This window comes from Pholcus phalangioides, unplaced genomic scaffold (assembly GCF_987345545.1).
Source record: "Pholcus phalangioides strain wild (caught in Gottingen) unplaced genomic scaffold, Ppha-v1.0 ptg000007l_1, whole genome shotgun sequence".
NCBI lineage: Eukaryota > Metazoa > Arthropoda > Arachnida > Araneae > Pholcidae > Pholcus > Pholcus phalangioides.
Genome location: NW_028301600.1, coordinates 39313852 through 39337453, shown reverse-complemented (window position 1 = coordinate 39337453; position 23602 = coordinate 39313852). Strand labels below are relative to the sequence as shown.

The 23602-nt window shown below is 35.3% G+C and overlaps 1 protein-coding gene and 1 non-coding gene across 5 annotated transcripts in view; one reads left to right on the top strand and one right to left on the bottom strand.

Moving 5' to 3' along the window:
- Positions 1–23602, top strand: part of LOC149085258 (mitogen-activated protein kinase kinase kinase kinase 3-like) — a 181958-nt gene that overhangs the window by 65094 nt on the left and 93262 nt on the right. For 2 of the 4 annotated variants that reach the window (XM_089233166.1, XM_089233165.1), the window contains exons 10-12: positions 5128–5206; positions 5524–5582; positions 16204–16248. In XM_089233166.1, the coding sequence (XP_089089292.1) occupies positions 5128–5206; positions 5524–5582; positions 16204–16248 (183 nt within the window). The remainder of the gene's footprint in view (positions 1–5127; positions 5207–5523; positions 5583–16203; positions 16249–23602) is intronic. The other 2 variants (XM_089233168.1, XM_089233167.1) reach the window with 1 other exon arrangement.
- On the bottom strand, positions 1317–1390 carry TRNAT-GGU (transfer RNA threonine (anticodon GGU)). Its single transcript has one exon. It is a non-coding gene; the product is annotated as a tRNA-Thr (tRNA).

Here is a 23602-nt window from a genome sequence, read left to right as displayed (position 1 = left end):
AGCATTTTCAAGTGCCCATCATAAATGTATGTGTGTGAAAGTGAACATTTTGACACAATATTAGTTGACCTTGTCCTCCATGCATAAATAGCAAAACATGTTTATGAATACAGTGAGACCCTTCTCTGGATGCTGTAACCTAAGTTGATGAGATATTTGTCGACTGTATTAAAGGCTGTTCAGAGGTGATGCAAGTTTAATACCTGATTACTCCTTATCACAATCTTTTCTGATATGGAGGTACAAAATTATCACAGAGTATATTGACAGGAAATCTCTGAACTAAGAGGTTAGCTCACCAATCTTGAGATGTGAAAAAAGTCAGTCAAATGTCATTCTGTATCAGCAATAAGCTGTAGGTCCTGATATAAGTTTCGCTTTCATGAACAAAATGACTGTGGTGTGATAGAAATGATAAAATGAGACCCTTCATAATAGTAACCCCTTGCCTGTGTGGTAGAAATCTCCCATGAAAAAAAAAAAAAAACTAAATTAAAATATGCATTTCAGACTGCTTGTCAACAGTCACCCCTCAGTTATGATCATGGCCAGTATTGTGATTCATTCCATAAAGTTAGAACCCCTGTATGAACATGAATAATCATTGTTCAAATGTTATTTTCCTTGTGTGAATTTATTTCATCTCAGTATGAGTGGGGAATAGAAAGAAAAGATTGTTATACATTTAAGATAAGAAAATAATTTTTTTGGAAAAGTTATCATAAATAGTAATGATGACCAGCTTGGGGTGAAAAGTATGAAATAGAGTCAAACCCTGTTGTAGCGCCAACCCCACTTAACGCCACAAATTTTCAGTGAACAAATCTTCTATATAGGGATTATAATATAAAAAGCCCATTTTAGCGCCAATTCGTTATAGTACCAACTAATGTTTGGATGTATACAAAGAGTGTATGTGTCATTTTCCAAGAATTTCTACATTTCTTTTCCCATCATTTTTTTTTCCTTCGAAAGGAGAGTTTGAAGATTTATCCTTTTCATTCCAGTGTTATTATCGGTCAACATAACAGTTTATAGCAAATGACTTAAAACTTGGATGATAGTGTGGTCAGGGGGATCTGGAATACACATTTATCATGAACACCTGAAGGTATATACAGAGCTTAAAGCTAAACAATCAACCTATTCAAAGAAACAGATTTATTGATGAGGAAAAATTTACAATGAGTGTGCTGCACCAGTTTGTTCAACGCTGCCAAGATAAGATAGATGGCTTTTTCTCAGACCAGGATATCAAGGAAACATTTTATTTTCTGGATATTATGCTGAGGTGAACTCGGAAAGAAAAGTCATCTTGTCTCCGCCGGGACTCGAACCCAGGCCCTCTTGCATACCGGGCAAGTATGCTACCATCTACACCACTGGAGACACGACCCTGCCTTCCTTATTTCATGCACTGTGGCGTGATTCACTGAAGTAGAGACATTAGTAGCCTCCTTCACCAGAAAATAAAATGTTTCCTTGATATCCTGGGCTGAGAAAAAGCCATCTATCTCTCTAAACCGTCCCACCTGGGGGCCAATTCTTGAAGTTAATAGATAGACCATATAAAAGTCATAGTAATAATTATGCACACATGATTGTCAGTAAAGCTCATCATTGTAGGAATATCTGAAATCCATGTTGCAAGATCGAACCAAAAATGAGTCTAATATGGGGTATGGTCCCCCTCTCACAGTCAGACAGGTGTCTCACAGCACAACGGCATACTTGACACGAGGCAGTTGAGGAGTCCCTGTGGAAATCGGCCCCACTTCTGCAGCAATGCAGTTTTCAGTTCTGAGATGGTTCTCGGAGGGGAATGGCAAGATGCAGTTGCCCTCCCAAGATCGTCCCAGACATATTCTATAGGGTTTAGGTCAGGAGATCTGGCTGGTCATTCCATACGCTGGATATCCTTACTTTCCAGATAATCGTTGAGCAGGTGAGCCTGATGTGGATGAGCGTTGTCGTCCATGAACAAGAACCGAGGGCCAATTGCACCCCTGAAAAGTTGAACATAGGGCTCTAAGATCTCCTCTCTATAACTCCTAGCAGTCATGGATCCTCTGCCAAACACATGGAGGGGTGTGCGGCTGTCCAACATGATGCCTGACCAGACCATGACACCTCCACCACCATAGTGGTCCATTTCCTGATGTGGGAGGGATGGTATCGGGTACCAGGCTCTCTCCAGATGAGGGTACTTCAAGAATCAAGTGTCCAGGCTGAATCTCGACTCATCTGTGAAGAGCACGGTGGTGCTATGAAGTCTGGTCCAAGGCTGATGTTGTCTGCACCATGCTAAACGTGCTCTCTTGTGTGCTGCAGTGGGCGGGACATAAACAGCAGGTCTTCTGGCTAAAAGCCCTCTTTCATGAAGCCTTCGGGCAACAGTAAACCGTGAAACTCGAGTTACAGTGGAATCGTGCAGCTCATGTGAGAGCTGTGATGCTGTAGCAGTCCTGTGGCGCTGCACCAAAAGTGCCAAATAATAATCCTCATTGGTCGTTCTGCCTCTTCAACGACCTTATCTAGCTCTTCTTGATATGGAACACCAAGCTCTGTAGCCACCTGCACTTGTGATTGCCCTGCCTCTGATCTACCGACGATTCTCCATCTCATTCTGCTATCCATACTTTTCTGGCTACTAATTTTACCTCATAGCTTATAAAATTTACCGAACTTTTGCGAGAAACACAGCGAATGTCACAGAGGAGTACGAGCACATGAATCATGGAAAACCCCTCATGCCCTTATCATCCCCTCGGTAGTCACAGCTCCGCCCACATGCACGTGTACGCTTACGTATTTGACACTGAATATTTGCATACTTCTTCGGTGGCATTATTAGTACCTTTGGTTCAGTACTTTTTGTAAAAATAGACACAATGTGCGAATTTTCTTAATTTTGCACACGAGTGTAGGCAGGGTTGCTAGTACAGTTTTTACACAAAATTGAAGCCGCCTCCATTCCTTCTTCCCCCACCTTATCTCTTTCCCAAGCAATGCTATGCTATAAAAGATTGAGTAAATTTTCAACAAATATTCCCATTGATTTCTTTTTTAATCTTTTGTATTTCATTTTCAGTATTAATGTACCACAACAGTAATTTTCCCAATTTCCCGGGAATTTTTCTCGAGATTTCAAGAATGAGAAAGGGCAAAAAATTCCTTAGAATGGGCAGGCTGTAATTCTCACTCGGAAACCCTAGTATGCAGCAATCAAAATCAAGAATAACACAAAGAAATAAACTGAGAACCTTAAGTTATAATGTGTTGCTCATTAAAATAAGGTTGTCATCATCTAAGTATGGATAGTTTCTCTTGATTTCTCGTACCATGCTTATTATATTTCCATTTATTATTAATTTGTTACTGCTGTATATTGTTTAAGCTTGAATGACGACAATTTTTAATATATAAACACTTTTCAAATTACTTCTCAGTTTTCAAAACTGAGTCTTTATGCTAGTTTTGGCATTAATATTTTATAATTATAGTCAAACCACCCCCCCCCCCCCCTTTTCTAAAAACCTCCATTTTCCTCAATTTAACGACAAAGTTAAATGGTTTGAACAGAACTTAATTGTTTTGCATTTTTATTCGAAAGTTGGTAATTAATTTAGTATATTGGGCAATTAAATTCTGAATTTTGGCTTCTTACACAACGCAATGGAACATAGTCTTCCTTCAGTAACTTTAAATTAGTTGTTTTCAACCTGGAACCACATGACTCCTTTGGGATGGATGAAAATCATTCAAGATGAAGAGGCATCACTTTAGTTTCCCCTTAAAGGGGGGAGGGGCGGCATATTGAAAAACAATTCACAGGCATGAAGAAAGAAAGCTGGTGGTTAGTGAAAATGTAGGGGAAGTAGTGTGTAGTAGCCTTGTTTCACGTTATAAAAAGAAAAAAAAAAGAAGTAAGGGTGAGGAGAAACAGTAAAGAAATAATTGGATAAGAGTATTAGTACATTGCCTTGCTGTTTTTTTTGCCCTCAGTTACAAACTTGTTTTGTAGTTTTTTTAATTTTGTTCTTTTTTTTACTTCTATGTACAGTATGTAATAGAAGGATTAGTTCTGAGAAAGATACAATATAAGTGTGTGTGTGGGTGGAGGAATACCGTGGAGAACGAGGAGAGGGAAAAAGCTTAGGAGAACAGCCACCATCATTGTCTCATTGGGATATCACCACACACATCTTTGTTTCATAAGGATTATAATAAACCTTTGCGATGAGGAAAAATAGGTTGAAGAAACAGTCAGCTGGATTGAATTTGTTCCACTGGTGTTTGGATGCAACATCGTTGGTCGTAAAGGGGTTAAGGCAATGCTGGAAAGGGAAGAAATGCTGACTGTTCATGGAGGGCAGTAAAAAACTCTTAGAGATGATTGATTTGTTAAATGAGCTACAGAGCAGGAATTATGACATTTTTCAAAGAATGTAGGTTTTTCACAAAACTTCAGCTGTGTGACATCAATGCTTCCCCAACACCGCATATGCACATTGTAAACATTCATCTGACATTATAGACAGATGTCTTTTGCATTCAAAGTGCTGTCATCTACCTTCTGAATTGGAATTGGAAGTAGGCATAAAAAGAGGGTGAGAAGGCCCTACCTAGCTGGAGTGCATAAAGATTGATATTTTCACAATATAACTTCACTTAGAAATCAATTCAGTAGAAATACTCACTGTTCTAGATGTGAGGGGCTCTGATGAGACGAGAAAATATGGTCAAAAGGGAGTCAATGGCAAAAAAAAAAAAAAAAAAATTGAGAACTGCTTTTTTTAAAGCATTAGTCTGGTATCATGTATTACCATTTGTGATTATTTATTATTGAATTGGTTTTCACAGCTGGTATCATTGCTAGAATCTTCTACATTATAGCCATTGTCTATAGAATATTGCTCCAAATGTTTCATCCACATCTATTGTATAAATCTTCAATGACAACAAGAGTAGAGACAAAGTGATATCCTCTGCTGTCCAGAGACCACTAACTGCACTCTGTAGCCTAGAAGCTTCTACAGAGAATATTTTAAGACTTATATAAAAACATTATCTCTTCTTATCCATATGATAATGGTATGTTAAAATATGTTTTATTATTTTATATAGGTTCTCATGAATGTACCACAAAGAATTCCTTCTAAGCATTCAGGAAGAACAAGACAAAAGACACAGTCAGAGTTGAATTGTTAGTCTTTTCACATTTAATTATCCTATGATTGTATTAGAATAAATCTTCTGGTTTTTTCCCCAATGATTTATGTGTGTTCAGTTAGTTCCCTTATAATGTACAATTTCTAAAACATTTCTTATTCCCTTTCTTGCACATATTCATTAAGTACAGCCAAACCTTCTCTAGATACAGATGGGACCTTGAGGAGTTTATCCATGTTACACGTCATCTATTAATTGTTTAAAAATACATGTCACATATTCTAGTAATAAAAGATTTTAGTGATGAGAATTTGATATTTTCTTTTGATTTTATCTTATTTTCTTTTTTAGTCGAAGGCGTAAATTTTGAACTTCCATTAGTATCAGAATTGTCTTCAAGAAGTGATAAAGTGAGTTTTCAACTTTTCTCTCTTATGAATATTTTCACATGTATTTTTCAAAATCCTATCGATTGGTGAGGGACAATGCAAGGTTATGGTGTCGCAGGGAATTTTTCTCCAATAGGGTTGTTAATAAATGGAATAGCTTACCCCCGGAGGTAGTAAATTGTAACACAATTGACACGTTTAAAAAGAAATACGATAAACATGTTGGGGTAAATCGGGAAGCTATCCATTCTTAGAATAAGACAACCATAAGTATTCTTTATGGGCATTGTATAATATTTTATCATGTGTATATATTGTTTGTAATTTGTGTTAATTGCATTTTTAATTGGGTTGCTGTATTTTTGAAACATATGACAACCATATTTTTATGGGCATCTTTTTATCAGCCACCTCGTTGGGCATTTTGCCTGTTGTGGTGTTGTATTTGTATTTGTATTTGTATATAGTAGTTCAGTGCTCGGTAATTACACACAATTCCTTCTGAAAAAATAATATAGAGAAGTGTTTTTTATGTTTTAGTTATGAGATGAATATTAAGGGAGTTATAATGTTTTAAAATTTTGCGATGTGTCATTTTTCTAACAGTTAGTTACACACCAAACACTGAACAAAGGCAAATTTCTCCCTCAGCAGGGGTTGACACTTTTTGAAAATGAACTGAAATATACAATCCCATTAGAAGCTAAATTTGCTGCTCTTCTCTTGCTATTGGTGCTTTTTTTCTCTTTGTGATGTGTGATGTTTTGTAGTGTGATGTCGCTGTATTGACAAATTTATTTCTAAATTTGTAAAGTGATAGCCAAATGTGATCTGTTTGAAATTTTTTTTCCCAAAATCAACACTTTTTTGCTAAAATGTGAGGTAATTTTGTCTCCACTGTTAAATGAAATATTTTGAGGGAAGGTGCATACAGTGCATTGTGTTTACTGCACAATCATTTTTTTCACTGTCTTTCAAATGAGATCATATGTTGATCAATAAAACGGTAATATTTTTTGAGTTTTTAAATTTCATCAAAATTTTTGCTCAGTGAAGGATGTAAAAATGGTAGCTTAAGGAAAAGAAAGTGACTGGTAGGAACAGTAAAATAATAACAACGATTCAGTCAGAAACTTTAAATCAAACAAATTATTTCATGAATTGGCATATTCAAAATAATTGGTAGTTGGATTTTTTTCCCATCTGTTATTCATCCAGACACGTTTTCTTATCCGTTTATATCGCAATGAAGATTTTTTATTTCCTTCTTACTGCAATTGATTTCTGTCTTGCTGAAATGCTAATTTACTTTACATTTTTACAAGGAAGATTTTGACGTGACTTCGCAAAGAAGCTCATTAACACTGGGAATTTGACACATGTAATAAATCTAAAACAATTGTATAGTCGATTCCGCTTATAACGTTCCCATTTGGAATGTTTTCCCTCTTAGTACAACTTATTTTCATAGTCCCAACTCTCCAAGTAATTCTCATTAAGATTTCCCCTTTTAAAGCATTTTCCCGCTTACAAAGTTTTTTATGATGATCTTTTTTAAACGTTATAAGTGGGATCCACTGTAGTTCAAAATTAGGCATACACACGTTTATATATTTACTAATAAATCAATCTATAAATTCCCTTCTGATCGATTTTCCATTTTGTTATTAAAATCTTAGCTCTTTCAATAATATCTTCTGATTAAATTTAAAGCAAATGAGATTCTCTGACACTTACCTTTTGATTCCCTATTCATATAAATTCTTGCGAAGCAATTTCCTGGTGGAATGATTTTCCTTTTCCTCCCTGATGGTCCATCACTCTGATCTGTCACCATCTAAATGCCACACATTTTCACACCTGAATATAGGAGCTATGTCAGATTTGTGTTGGTGAAACTTAACAGTGTGCTTGTGTGGGTGTGTACCTAGTGTTTGGTGTGTTTTGTGTTCAGTAGGATGCCAACCATCTATCCTCCAAATTGGTAAATACATGGATTTTAAATTTAATGTACACATATTTGTGTTGTGGGTTTGTGTGATCGTTATACATCAATTGAGGGAAATGACACTTTTGCCAAAATTTGGGATTCGAGTCGGAATGAAAACTTTGTGTAGTTGAAGTTACGTGGCGCATAACTGAAATATTTTAAATATTTTAACATTACAAAGTATAGAGGATAATTGAGGCCAAACCTAAATGAGAAAGTATAAATTAGAGTCATATAAATGGGATTCCAATTCCTGAAGGCTCTAAAATATCGGGAATTTGAAAACTCTAGTTATGGGAACCCATACCCCCGAAGATCAAAAATTAAAAATATTTTAAAATACTTAGGTAGAAAATTAAAATATTGAACAAAAATACATTGTTATACTGTCTGTTAATTTAAAATTCTTTTTTGAGTGTTTTAATGACCCACAATTTCTGTGTAAGAAATCTTTGTGCTCCTCCAAAAGCTGATTCTGAGTACACACCCATAATTTTCGCTATGCGAAATGTTGACTTCCATATAGCAGCTAAATGACAAAACTGTGGATATGTAATGTAGAATTTTTACATATTCAGTCCCCCTCCCCAATGATATCAGGAAAGTTTTTACAAAATGAACAGGCGTTCTAAAAAATCCTTTACGATTTTTGAGAAAGATGTGCATTCGCAATCGTGTAGGAATGAGGCGAGTAGACTTTGTCTTTGAATGCCGGTAGATAGCCGCAAAAGTACTGTAATTTCCGATATGTAACCAGAGGGGGGAAACCTACACAAGAATAAAAACTCCAAAATTTTAAAATTTGGTAAACAACTCCCCATTTAGGGACCATCATCTTATTCGTCAACAACTCACTTGTATATCAATACAACACAGTACAGTAAAATGCTTCATTTGTACTTCAAAGAAGTAAAACTACAAGGTTGCACACGATCATGATAGATGGTAGAAAGAGGGGGAAAAAAGAAATTCAAAAAGAAGTTGGTAAGGTTTTTCTCTCTACTTTTTTTTTCTTCGAACTAGGAAAACTCCCCAGGATGTGTGAACAAACTTTTTATGCACCCTGTTATAAAATTCCAGGTATTTGATGTGCTATAGCACGTCATTGACATCTGTTATTGTGTTAATACAAATACAAATACAACGCCACAACAGGCAAATTGCCCAACGAGGTGGCTGACTTAAGAACATCATGGATCCCGAGCCATTTTTTGGAGGCCCTACCTACTACTGCTACACCACACATGCACCCTGCCCACACCCACACCCCAACGAATTGGTACATGCGGGAATGTGCGTGTACGTGTAGTGAAACCTGACGTGAAGTTTTTTGTTTCTCTGTAATGCTTGTTATGTGTAGTGCTGCCATCTGCCACCAGTTTTTCTAACTATGAGTGAAGTGTTATGATTGAATGATTTATCGTTGTAGGACTGTTACTCTCTGTGGCGAGACTTTTTAACGGGGAGATCGGCTCGCATTTGCGCCTTGAAGTTGGGAACCACAGAAAACCAACTTCAGCCGACCACCACTGTGGGGTTCGAACCCGGATCCTTGCATCGCGAGTCCGTCACTATAACCACTCGACCACCACAGCGGCTCAAGTGTTAATTGTGTTGCAGAATTACAACCAACAGCTGTGATGCCAAATTTAAATTTTCCAAAACTTCTGAATTGGAACTGAAAAAAAAACAACTCATCTCAAAATTGTTAGTGGTACTTGCCTACTTACCCTAAAGTCAATTTTTCAAAGTAACTTTAAAAATGACTAAAAAATAGTCCATTTAATTGAAAATTAAATGTAAAAAATTTCATGTCAGTCAGGTTAATTTGTTTTTTAAAAATAAAATAAATTGTAGTGTAAACTTGAACAAGAAAAAATACTTTGAATGGAATTTTCTCATATTGCAGTTTTTTGAGCTCATTCATTTTTAAATGATCTTTCATTTTAAAATGAACTTTTTTCAAAAGTTCAACTTGGTTATAATAGAAGCTTACAGCAGCAGGAAACATTGTTCATATAACAGACTTCTTGTTATAAGCAATAAATATCTTCAACATTAGCTCATTGATGTACGATTGGAAAACATTTGTAATAACAAAGATTTTTATTTTTCATAGATTATAAGCTGTGCTTACACACATTATATCAGACTTTTAATGTTTTTTCAAGAAATATAAATTAATATTCTAATTTTTACAAGGTTTATTTGATTTCTTCTAAATTTCAACTGAAGTTATAAGAAATTTTTTAGTACGTTTCCCAACTTTTTCATTTTTCCCAACTTTTTGGAAACACTTAGGAACTAAGACATTGAATGTTCTAGATGTTATGCTGAAACTAATATCTGGAAAGAAAAGTTATTTGTCTCTTTCGGGAATCGAACCCTGGTCCCCTTGCATACTGGGCAAGTACGCTAATCAATACACCAGAGACACACTTTTCCATTCGTTATAACATGCATTAGTAGCATGAAGCGCTGAGTGGAAACATAGCAGCCTCCCTTAACTAAGCTTAGGAACTTTTTGATGAACCAAGAGAATGTTTCCTCCACTCTGAACTATTTGAATGAAATTGAAATGTTTCTGCAACTGCGTACTACAAAGAAAATGAAGCAGCAGACTATCAGACTTTCTGAAAAAGGATTGAATGCTTCTGGTATGCAAATTTTTTGTTTTAAAAATTGTGGAAAAAAAGTGTTTTAAAAAAGAACTTGATGATAAATTAAGTGTATTATATTTGTATAAATTTACACTGTATTAAATTTCAGACTAACACAAATGGAATGTCAAAAATTCTTTTTCAGTCATTGCTTATCGGTTAACATGACATTTGGTTAACGTGAAAGATTTTAGCAGAACCTTGAGTTTCATATTAGCTAAGATGACTTCCCTTGATCACTCATATGCTTAATCACTCAGTCACTCGCAAATTTATTCAAGCATTCACTCTGTCTTTCATTCCGTCAGCCACTCGGTCACTCATACGCTCAATCATTCACAAGGAAACTTACAAAAGTATTTAATTAGCCACTCACTTAGTCACTCATTCGGTCAGTCACTTATTCACTCAAACGTTCCATCCCTCAATTCCTCCCTTTGTCACTGACACGGTCAATCACACTATCGCTCACTTGATCACTCATACAGTTAATCACTTGGTCACTCATACGTCCATTTGGTCAGTCACTCGGTCACTCATATGGTTAATTACTCAGTCTCTCCTTTGGTCACTCATATGCTCAATCACTCATTAAAAACTCATTAATTGGAAACTTACACAAGATTTAATCGATCACTCACTCTTGGGCACTCATTCACTCAAACGTTTCATCACTCAGTAACTCCCTTTATCACTGACACGGTCAATCCCTCGATCACTCACTTGATCACTCATACAGTTAATCACTTAGTCACTCATGCAGTCATTCACTTGGTCGCTCATGCAGTCACTCATTTGGTCACTCATACGTCCATTCGGTCAGTCCTACGGTTAATTACTCAGTCTCTCCTTTGGTCACTCATGTGCTCAATCACTCAGTCACTCACTTGGAAAATTACATAAGATTTAATCGGTCACTCACTCTTGGTCACTCATTCACTCAAATGTTTCATCGCTCAGTAACTCTCTTGGTCACTCACACGGTCAATCCCTCGATCACTCACTTGATCGCTCATACAGTTAATCACTTGGTCACTCATGAGGTCATTCATTTGGTCACTCATACGGCCATTCAGTCAGTCACGTGGTCACTCATACGGTCATTCACTCATAAAGTCAATTGCACACTAGTTCTTACGGTCACTCACGTGGTGAGTCATTCTGCAACTCGATTAGTCATTTGTACGGTCACTAACGCACTCCTACAGTCCATTTCATGCTCACTTGGTCACTCATACGGTCACTCGATCACTCACACGGTCAATCACTCATACGTTCAGGGCAAGTGAAATGTCAGGTGTGAATTTTTCGGGGCCAAACGCGCCAGGGGCGAAATGTACTGGGGCGAAATTTCCGGGGGTCAAATGTAACGGGGACGAAACGTTCCAGGGGCAAGATGTCGGGAACAAACTGTTTAGGACGAAATGTCGGGGGCGAAAGTTCCGGATCCCACCTCCTCAAATCAAAAATTGGACCCACTTTTCCATATTAGCTTTTCACAAGGAATCCCATGTGTATATTATTATTGAGCTGTGGATAGTTACTACCCTGTATAATCTTTCCATGAGCTGTGGATAATTACCACCCTGTATAATCTTTCCATTGTAGAACCAAAGCAGTTTTATGCAAGCAATAAAATCACCATGAAGTTTGCTCTGCTCTATGAGATTTTGAATATTTTTGCCATTGAGAATAGAATCAACTTTCATGTTAGTACATCAATAGCAAATCTGTAGTTTATGTTGTACATAAGTTAAATATGTTAATTGTTTTTAAATTTTCAAAAATTACCAATCAATTCCAAATAAATTTATATGTTTTATCATAGCATTAGTAATTCATTGAAAATACTATTTATAGAAAACAGTTGCACAAGTACATTAATTGTTAAAATTATTCTAATTTAAAATTAAAAAAAAACATGTTTAAACAATAATATCAAACGACAGTATAATGATTATATGTTTCAAACAGTCATATAATGCAGGGTGATTCAGAGAAGGTGGGGAAAAACTTTAAGAGGTGATAATCAGGGCTGTCATTTCAACTTTTTCCGGGGGGGGGGGGCAAAGAACATGTGCTCAATGTATTTATAATTATATATATATACACACCATTTTTAGTGTATTTTCAAAAGCCAGAGGGGACACCCCCTGACCCCCAAATGACAAACCTGATGGTAGTACACACCAATACAAACAATTGTCATCAGAAAATGTGTGGTCTAACATGAAACGTAAACACGCTAGCGCGTTTCGAAACAGCTGCTCTGCAAATGTTAAAACAGCATTCCTGTTGAAATTTATCGGGAGAAAAAGAACACCATGCATGCAAATGTAACCTGAGGAAGAAGAAGAAACCGTATGCAAATCTGCATCACAGTGAATAAAAGGCACGGACACCAGGCAGTTGCATGATGTAATAACTTTACAGGTTTGGCATCCACACCTTTTATTCACTGTGATGCAGATTTGCATAGTTTCTTCTTCCGCTGGTTACATTTGCATACACAGTGTTTTTTTTCCACGATAAATTTCAACAGGAATGCCATGTTAACATTTGTGGAGTGACGTTTCAAAATGCTCTAGTGCGTTTGCATTTCATGTTAGACCATGCATTTTTTAATGACAATTGTTTATATTAGTGTGTACTATCACCTTTTAAAATTTTTCTCATCTTTTCTGAACCACCCTGTAAATAATAGTTTTTCCTAGAACCGTTTATTTCTCAATCCCTTGAGCTTTTTTCTCTTTTATTGCATCCTTATCAAAATTATACTGTCTATATAATGAGCTTTGTGCATGTGGGGTATCATTTTAGTCTCTTTCTCTTACTACAAGTGTGAGTGAAGTGTAAAATTTTCCACTGTGTGTAAAAGCGAGCTTGCAAAGTTAGCAACAAAGAGGGAAATTGAGTTTATCAAAGTTCAGTTGAAGGGGAAACAACATTAAGTTAGAAAATTAATTATAACAACAAATGTAATTACTTACTTAATTTATAGCTTCTTAAAGAGAAGTACATCGCATTGAAAATTAAAAGTAAAACTTGTCAAAAAGACTTGAAAAAAAAATGCAAGTGATATATTTAAAAAAAAAAAATATTTGTATTGTACCAATCTTATATTTTAAGAGCAATAATAAAAGAAGTCAATGTTGAGAAGGATCGATTGACTGCGTGCTTGCAGGGCAAGCGTGTGCATGCGCACCTTTAGACGTACGATTTTGGGTTCATGATTGTTGGAGTGTCTTGTTCTTGTGTACACTTCTAACCATAAACTTTTTTGCCTTTACTCACGCACTCTTGAAGGTGGTTCTGAATTTGTTCACAGCTGCCATGCAGGCAGGAGCATATGTGTAAAGGGGCCTTAACTCATTATCAGCTAAGATCCAAGTTTAATGAGTTTTATATCTGATTTTACAAATTCAATGCCAGTGGTGGCCAACAGCCGGCCTGTGGGCAGCGACTGGGTGAAATTACTGTATATTAAATTGATTTTTTTATCATTATATAAGCCATCATTTTCAACAGCAGACTATTTACATACATTATTTATAGTAACAATAGTGATTAGCTATGTTCTCGTTGCACTGTCTTGTCGTACACACGTATTGTTATTAAAGTTTGTTATGGGCATTTGTACCCTCATTTCTTTCCTCTACTTCATTGGGCAAGTTACCTTTTTTGTCTCTGTATTTGTATCTGAATGCGTATTTGGTGTTCTGCTCACAGTGCAACAGCTTTTTCAAAATGGATGCCAACTTACACTGGTGCCTCAAAATTAAAACCGACTAGGTTATACAGACCCTTATAATTCCAAAGAGCAAAATGTGTCATTTGAGATGGTCAGATTCATATTGTGCCATTAAACGAGAGTTTCCACCCCTGACATGATGATTTTTTGTGTCAAAAACAGAGGAGCAGTCATCTCTAAATTTTGACATAGCAGGTTGGTGGCATTTCACGTTGAAGCAGACTAACATTATCTCAAACCGAAATACTGCTATTCTGTTCCAAGAAAGTAACTCAAGTATTTAGAATACATGTATCGCAAATCTGGTTCTGTGTAATGTCATGGATATACAAGAGCTCCAGGTAATGGTACATGTGTGCACATCCTTTCACATCTACAGGTAATCTTCCTGGTTCATGTGAAGCTAGTCCATTTTATCTTAGTACCATTACAAGTTTACCCATGATAGTCAATACTATCCACATGACTCGCTTTTGGCACCCATTTCATCCCAATAATAAAACTCCTCTCAAAGTCTACCAGTGAGTGAATCAATTCCTTGAGCATCTGTTCGATCCATGTGGCCCCACTGGTTGCCAAATCAGGAGTAAGGGATAAATATAATTGTAGAAAAATGTAGAAAAATTATTTTGTCTGTAAAATTCAAACTATGGATGTAATTGAATGGACTAATTTGTGAAAGAAACAGTAGTTTTTGATGCACACACAGTTACACTTCTGGCACAACTCACTAGGTAGTAAGTTAAATCGCTCATAGATGGTGATAGACCTGAGTTGTGCTCAGTTTGAAAGAAAGAAAAAGAAAGGATGCAACACACAACCAGAGTGTTGTTCCTGGTTCAGCCTGCAATGTTGGCCCTTGAATAGTGAGAAGTTGCCCCACCCCAATCTGTGCTATAGTTTCACAAAATTTATGTTTTTATCACCTCTTTTTCAATTTTGTTTTTTTCACTGCCTCTCAACTCAAGCCACCCTTGGGGTTCTATACTGAACTCATAGCTTTTACTGCCCGGGAAATGCCATCAACCGTAAGAGAGAGGCCATATTGCCTACTTTGGCAAAAACTAATGTATGTTATTCAACTATAGAAAGTAATCATACTTCATGCCTTTATATTTAACCTATTTTGAAATATGAAAGTCCTTTTGAACTTATATTTTGAAGCTTAGAAACAAATTTTAAGTATAGTTCAACTTCTGTTAATTATCAATATAATTCAAACTTCTATATTTTCTCCTGGTTATTTTAATCTCCCTTGTAATATATTGGAAAGAGTATTGTTTTCAGAGGGTATTTATTGTTAAAGCATGAAACTATGTAATTGTTTTAGTCACAATGGCAATTTGATTAATTTTTTTGCACTGTGTTTTTGCAATTTGTGAGTCATAGCCTTGATTATTTGCAATAAACGCTTATAACTTGAAGATTAAATATCTCCATAAATATTGGATTTAGAAAAAAAAAATACTGTAAATGCATTTTAAGAGAGTTCTACATTTGATTAATTGGAAGCTACTGCACAAATGGATTGTATAAAAAGTTATTTAACTTTTTGTAATTGGAAGCATACTTCTAAATTAAATTATCATAAAGATAGTCATATAGACAAACAATTTGAATCAGCCTGTATAAAAAACAGGACCCATAAAGTTTTATAAGATACCGAAAACTTACAGCTTAAAAATTTTTTAAAATGATCAAAAAACTATTCAGCAAAAATGGTTTTATGGCTTTAAACAATGACTTTCAGGATGTTCACTTTTGTTACTGAGGTTTTCAAATAATGCAGACCCCTTTACAATGCACAATAAAGAACACAATAGGCCAAGGATTTTAATTTTTTACATATCCTTTACAATGGTTTGTTACTCCTGAAATGCTTAAAATGTCTGATCTCAGAGGATCAGAATCTGTCACCGTGTTTTTTTCAAACTGAGTTACTGTAAAATTTCTTGATAGTCAAACTTAGTGTGATCAAAGTAGGAACAAATGATATAGGTAAATAACAAGGGAAAAAGTCACAAATTCCTAAGCCATTTCAATTGGATTCCTGGTCAGCGTGATAGTGGTTCTATTTATTCTTTGAGATACTCATAGTATGTCAAAATGCATCAGGAGTTCCCTGCTTTTTCCCTTGTTGCTTATCATTTGCTCCTTCTTTGATTGTATCGGGAAAAGGATTATTAATCCTCCAAACTAAAAATGTGTTTATTAATTTCTTTTTGCTTGATGTTTTCACAGCAACCTGGGGATTGTGATCTTTTGCAAGCTTGGGGAATTTCTGAGGTAAATAAGTTTCACAACTGTCTGCATGAGGACTGCTTATGTTTCTGGGTTAAATTAATCACTTTTAATGAATAAAAAAATTAAAAAGAATAAGTAAAAATTTGTCAAATAAAGATTTTTTTTATTTCAAAATAAAATTAGAGTAATGGGTATAATGCAGGTTTGGGAAAATCTCACAAAAAAATTATTAGTGGTAAAAGAGTGGCATCTGAGTATAACTATGACACAATAGCTAATGATGAATTTAAAAAAAATCTCTCTGTGTGTGTGGTTGATTTCAAAAGTTTAAAAGATTGGAAAAAAATTTTTAAAAGTGGCAAAATTGTGCAAATGTGCAAAATTGTTTATTTTCTATTTTGACATTCAATAGGTTTTTTATTATAAATCATTAAAAAAAAATCAAAATTGAAGGTATTTTATTTGGAATACAAATCTATAAGGTGAGTAGAACTATTTTTCCCTTTCTTCAGTTTCATACCACATTTGCTAAAACCAATGCGAGTAGATACCAAACTAGCATAAATTTATTGGCTTCCACTTGCCCTAGCACAGGGAAAACCTTTGGAGAGTTTAACCCTCTTACACGTCCTACTTTCCCTGAAGAAATGTCATAATTATCTTAAAATAGCAGATTAAATAATAAAGGAAGAACTTGGCACTGAAATATTGATATTAAACCAATTCACACTTTCAGAAATTGTTGAAATGGAAAGAGCACAACAGGTAGCAACATGATTACAAACCAAACTTCTCCATATGAAATCTCCTTGTAACCTTGTATTAGCAGCTAGTGCAACTAAGCACATTTTTACTGAAAAATTGATGAAAAGTTCCACCAGCGACCATTCACATAAGCTAACAGGATTTTAGAAATCATATTGGTTTCAACTTATTTTGATGTGCTTTGCAAAAGAGAGACAGTATAATGAGAAAAATAAGAACATAGACTTTGCAGCTATTATGGGAAGAGCTGCACAATGCTAGGTCTGTTTCTTATGAGCCTATCCAGACCCTTCTAGAACCCAATGAAATAAAATAACTAGAATAACATAACAAATAAATGCAATATAACAAAATAATAAATTCAATATACGGTCAAACCTCGTTAATGTGAGCCTGCTGAACATGAAACTCTGATTAAAATGAAAAGAATTCTTGATCCTGTCATTCTTTGTGGCGATATAATGTTAAAAAATATGCTTAACATGAACCTTTTAAATGGAAGTTTGCTTAACGTGAAAGGATTTGTCAACCTGAATTAAAAAATGTTTTGTAGAAAAATTCCGGGAAGGTAATGGTTGGGTGCTGTTGTTAATGTGCTATACAAGGGAAGAAGGGCATGACCAGGGCCGTCATTTCAACTTTTTCCAGGGGGGAGGGGGGCAAAGAACATGTGCTCAATGTATTTATAATTATATATATATATATCATTTTTAGTGTATTTTCGAAAGTCACGCTCCCTGACTCACCCAAATGACGGGCCTGGGCATGACGTCATTGGAAAGAGGGTTTTCTTGCTCCTGAGCGGGGGTTGGTGGGGGGGGGGGTGATGCACACGCTCTTATCTCTGAATCGGCTCATTGTTCTTTTGTTTTGAAAACCTGTTGTAATGATTTAAGATCATAGATGATGCTGTGGCAGAATCAGATAAGTCTGATGATGAACCAGAAACCTACTTTTGACCTAATATTTTGTGAAATCAAGCATTGGAAGCTTTGAAAACACTTAGGAACTGAGACATTGAATGTTCTAGATGTTATGTTGAAACTAATATCTGGAAAGAAAAGTTATTTGTCTCTTTCGGGAATCGAACCCTGGTCCCCTTGCATACTGGGCAAGTACGCTAATCAATACACCAGAGACACACTTTTCCATTCGTTATAACATGCATTAGTAGCGTGAAGCGCTGAGTGGAAACATAGCAGCCTCCCTTAACTACGCTTAGGAACTTTTTGATGAACCAAGAGAATGTTTCCTCCACTCTGAACTATTTAAATGAAATTGAAACGTTTCTGCAACTGCGTACTACAAAGAAAATGAAGCAGCAGACTATCAGACTTTCTGAAAAAGGATTGAATGCTTCTGGTATGCAAATTTTTTGTTTTAAAAATTGTGGAAAAAGTGTTTTAAAAAAAGAACTTGATGATAAATTAAGTGTATTATATTTGTATAAATTTACACTGTATTAAATTTCAGACTAACACAAATGGAATGTCAAAAATTCTTTTTCAGTCATTGCTTATCGGTTAACATGAAATTTGTCTAACGTGAAAGATTTTAGCAGAACCTTGAGTTTCACATTAGCTAAGTTTGACTGTATAGCAAAGTAAAACAAATAAATTCAATTACAAATAAAAATTCAATCACAAATGAATGCAATAACAAAACAAATAAGTGCAATAACAAAACAAATAAGTGCAATAACAAAACAAATAAGTGCAATAACAAAACAAATAAGTGCAATAACAAAATAACTAAATGCAATGACAGAATAACAAATAAATGCAATAATGAATGAATGTAATAACAAATAAATGCAATAATGAATGAATGTAATAACAAATAAATGTGTGCAATTACATAATAAATACAATTTCCAATGAATCAGTTACTGGGATATACAGTAAAACTTTCTCAAAATAAATTTTCAAGGGACTAGATGAATTTTTCACGTCAGCCAAGTGTCCTTACAAAATAAAGAGAAAATGTTTCCAGTAAAATACTGAAAGTAACTACTTTTTAGTTTTGATATGTACAGTAAAAATTTCATTTTAAATTCAGTTCACAATCACGGAAAATTGTTGTTATAGCAGACTTCTTGTTATAAATGAATTTCCATATTTTGCTCTATCAGGTTATAAACTTGTAGAAAATTGCTACTTCATGTGCATTAAAATGTCCTTTTGATCATTTTGTTCTGATACAGTGAAATCTCGCTACAACAATACTATATATAATGATAAATCCCTCTACTATAATATTTTTCAAATCTTATTTAGAATCGCCTAGAGTCTAATTTTAAACTTCTCTTGATACAATAATATCCTTTACTGCAATGTACCCCTCTATAAATATATGTTTTTAGGAGATTTTAAAAACACTACGAAACGATAATTTTTTATATTTCATTCAAAATATCCTTCAATATATTTTGTTATATTTTTCTGTATACACATTTTTCCCAGGTTATCCTTGGTCATTTTAAAGTGATAACAATTGAATTGAATACAAAAAATATATATAAATAATATTTAAAAAAATAAGGCTTGACCTGTAAGTAAAAAATACAATGCACTGACCTTAATGTCATTGTTCCTGAAGACAATTGTTTGACAAGCCGATGAATATGTCGGCCAACCTGTTAACTTTTAATTATCCAAGGAGGTCCTCTATAGCAGTGTTTCTCAACCGCCGGGCCCCAACACCAGTCAAACCGGGCCCTGAATGGTTAACTGGTTCATTTTTACCCATTTACACCCCATTAGTCATGCGTATGACTGGGTCTTCCCCTCACATAAAAGAAATAAACTGGAACGCAGGTTTCCAAAGGTTGAGAACCACTGCTCTATAGCACATTTCCACTCATGGACAAGCAATAAAGATCAATTCAAAACAAAACAAAAAAATATATAAAGGGAAGGGACCACACGGTCCTCACAGGTCAGAAGTTACATTAGGAAGTGAGGGAAACTCCCTCCTGCAATGCCTGCTTATATATTTGCATACTTGCCAACTACTATGGAGTGTCCGTAGTTTCTATGGATTTGTCTACCATAAAATATGGAATTATGATAAATCGCAAAAAACTACGGAAGTCTGTTTTTTTTCAAAAGTATTTGTTTTTGATTGGAGCTTTCACTAAATTTTATTATTCTGTTGAGTACAAAATGATGCCACACAAAGACTACATCTCCACAGAATGAATATGAAGCTGAATTTGAAATGCAGTAAAGCAACCTTGTTGTTGATAGTCGTCGTAAAGGTTTGCTTTGTTTGGCTGTCCACACATCTGCCAGTGGAATCCTTAGGTAGGTCCTTGTACTGAAAATGTTTTAATTGCTAAATTGAAACAAAAAAAGAAAAAAAAAGAGAGCAGAAGTTTAATAATTTAATCAAGTTTCTTCATACCATTTTCATGGATAAGTTTCTACAAAGAAAGCTGAAAAGGGATGTCAATGACGAGGAAGCATTGATAGCATCCAGTTCTAAGCCAGTTCTTTCATTGATTTCATGAGGAATATTCACGGCAAGCAGGCCCAAACAAAAGGCTACTTTGAATGTTTGTCAGAGCTGGGCAAATGTCTGATCTCAAACCTAATTTTGTTAGAATGAACTAAAGCGGCACATTCTCAGATAACTTCAATAACTTACAGCACATTTACAGATCCCTTAAGTAGCCTACTTTACCACACACCAACCCCGGGCATATATCGCCGTACGGCAATTTCCAACCAGTGGAGTTGGGTGGGAAATGAAGACTCCATCCATCGGTGGTCGCCCCAGGATTGGTAGGTAAATAACTTGCTTCTCTAACATTCTATGCCTGGATTCGAACCCATGGACCTTGATGGTAACCTTCATAGTGGAAGACAAGCACCCCCCCCCCCCTCTCCTTCTTAAGTGACCTGGGATGCTGTTCCAGATCACTTAAGTAACCTGCCTTATTAAATTAAAGGGTTCATCCAATGAGTCATTAGATCTAGTACATAGTGAAAATATTGTCAACATATGAATAAATCTCTTCCCACCCAGAGAAGAAGTGAGCACAATTATGTATTTCTATTTAATCATTCTTAGTATAATGTTGCTGATCAGCTGTGATCACCAATCATGCTATAGATCGTGACTTAATTGAAGCCAATCCCCTGACCTGGACATCATTCCGTAACAGGTACTGTTACATTTCCCTCCAGCCAACAAAAAAAATTCATTGAGTTTTTTGGAATGCTGTTTCTTTGGGATTTATTTTGCCAAAACCAGAGAAAAAGTCCAGAGGTCTCATCAAAAATTGGCTCATAGAAATTCAATGCAACCTGAATTGATACATCTTGGTGTGCTTTGCATAGACAAAATATTATATATGCAAAAAAAATGAAATAAATGATCTACCGTGAAAATTTCCGGATTGTTGTCCACATATAATTTCAAGGATCAGTTGAGCCCCTAATTTTATGCAATATATTATTGGGTTCTCAGGTTAAGTTTTTGATATCCAAAAATGTGAGCAGACAACAATATGAAATTAGACTTTTTTCCCACAATTGACCATCTATTCAATGTTAAATAATTTCAACAATTAAATATATCACAGTTATTGATAAATTTCCATTTGATTTTCCAATTCTTATCTCAATGAAGCTCAGGTTTTCTGTAGACTTTGTATCTTAGATGACCTCCAGGTCATGTCATGCAATCCTTCTTGACCATTGCAACCAGGCTTCTGCAATCCTTTTTGAGTTGTCAAAATCAATCACCTAAGTCCCAAGGAACTACTACAAACAGATGCACCAACGTCTGTCCATCGAAGTGCTCACACTGGGAGATTTCAATGTAGGAAATTTACTGGAACATCAGTTGATGCAGTCTCTCTCTCAAGTCGTGACATGGGGAAACACCTGTCTTTTCATGATTGGACCACACTCCTAGAATATCTCAAGGCGAGAACATTTTTAGTTACAGTTCAAATTAATATGTGAGTAGTACTCAATTAATACATAATTAAACTAATGAATAATTTTCATCCAATGACTGAGGATTAGTAACAAAGACTAATTGTTAACTGGATAAACAAAATCAACTGCAAGAAATAGTGATCGATCTGTAGGCAGCAAGGGTATTTATACAACTGGCTGATAAAGATATTTCAGGACCAACTGTTCTACTTCTACCTTCCGTCTTTACATAAAAACAATGACGTAATACTTAGGATTTGCATAATTACACATCACAAACATTTTTATAACTAAATTATTGTAGAATGGCAACAAGATTAACATCAAATGGGAGGAATTGCTCAGGTTCACCCAATGAGTCATTAGAACTATTGCTTTGTGAAAATATTATCAACAAGTGAATGAATCTCGGGTGGAAATACGCGGGCTACCACCCAGATAAAAAGTGAGTACATTTATGTTATTCATTTATTCATAGTATAATGTTGCAGATCGGCCGCGATTGCCCATCATGCAATCAATCGCAACTGAATTGAGGCGATCCTTAGACTTGCACATTGGTCCGTAACAGGTACTATTACACTGCGGCATATTTCCACTCCAATTAAATGGTCCACAGCAGATTTTCAGATCACTTAAATAGCCTGGGGCGCATTTAAAGATCACCTAAATGGTTCACGGTACAATTATAGATCACTTAAATGCCCCTTTTTACCCTCTCCACTGTCTTCAATATATCCATCTAGCATTTGTATCTGGGAAAAAGTATACATAACTTTTTCCTTAGAGTTCAGGGGGAAAAACTCCCTCGAAAATCAGCTTGTAAATTATTTTTCTCTTAGCGGTATGCATATTTTTTTCTGATTCCATGTCCAAAAGGCTGTTGTTCGGAGATTACCTATAATTTTTAGTCTATGGGAAGTGTTCAGTTCCAACAAAATGTGGCCTTGTTTGGAGGTGGCCGTTAGATGTGGTTTACACTGTAGTTTCGTTTTTTAGCATCATCTATGTCTGCCTTTCAAATTTTGCACGTATGAATTTTGGTTCTAATTGTTGACATTCTATCATTCTTTTTCTATCCGAGAAATAAATTTTTCAACAATTTACAGAGTAGTCGATTATTTTTATAAATTTTTCCACTTACAAAATAATTGGATACAGTGAGAAATATCACTTATTAAGATGTTTCTTCTGCTTCCATGAGGCACCATTCAAATAATGGAAAAGTTGATGCCTATTGTAATTTATTTCTTGAGTTTATTTATTATATTTTGAGAGAATGGATGAGATGGGCGTTATATATACACAAATTGCCCAACGTGCCCAGGGCATGTAAAAATGTTGACCAGCGAACATTTTCTTATATGCCTATACATTTGCTTCGTTTGATGCATTAAATTTCCATTTTTTGTATATTCCCAATTGCCTCACTGTGTGCTGCCTTTTTAACTCAGACGATTTTCTATAAAGATTTCCCACTGCATTTCCTTTGGTGTCATTGTATACAGGGGATCCCAGTTATAAAGTTCTCACTGAATGTTTTTCCACTTAATATGATTTATTTTCATGATCCTAACTTTCACTTATACTGATTGAAATTTACCGTTTCCAATGTTTTTTTTACAAATAAATACAAATATCTATTCCCCCGCAGACTAGGGAAACCTCCTGTCACAAGTTCT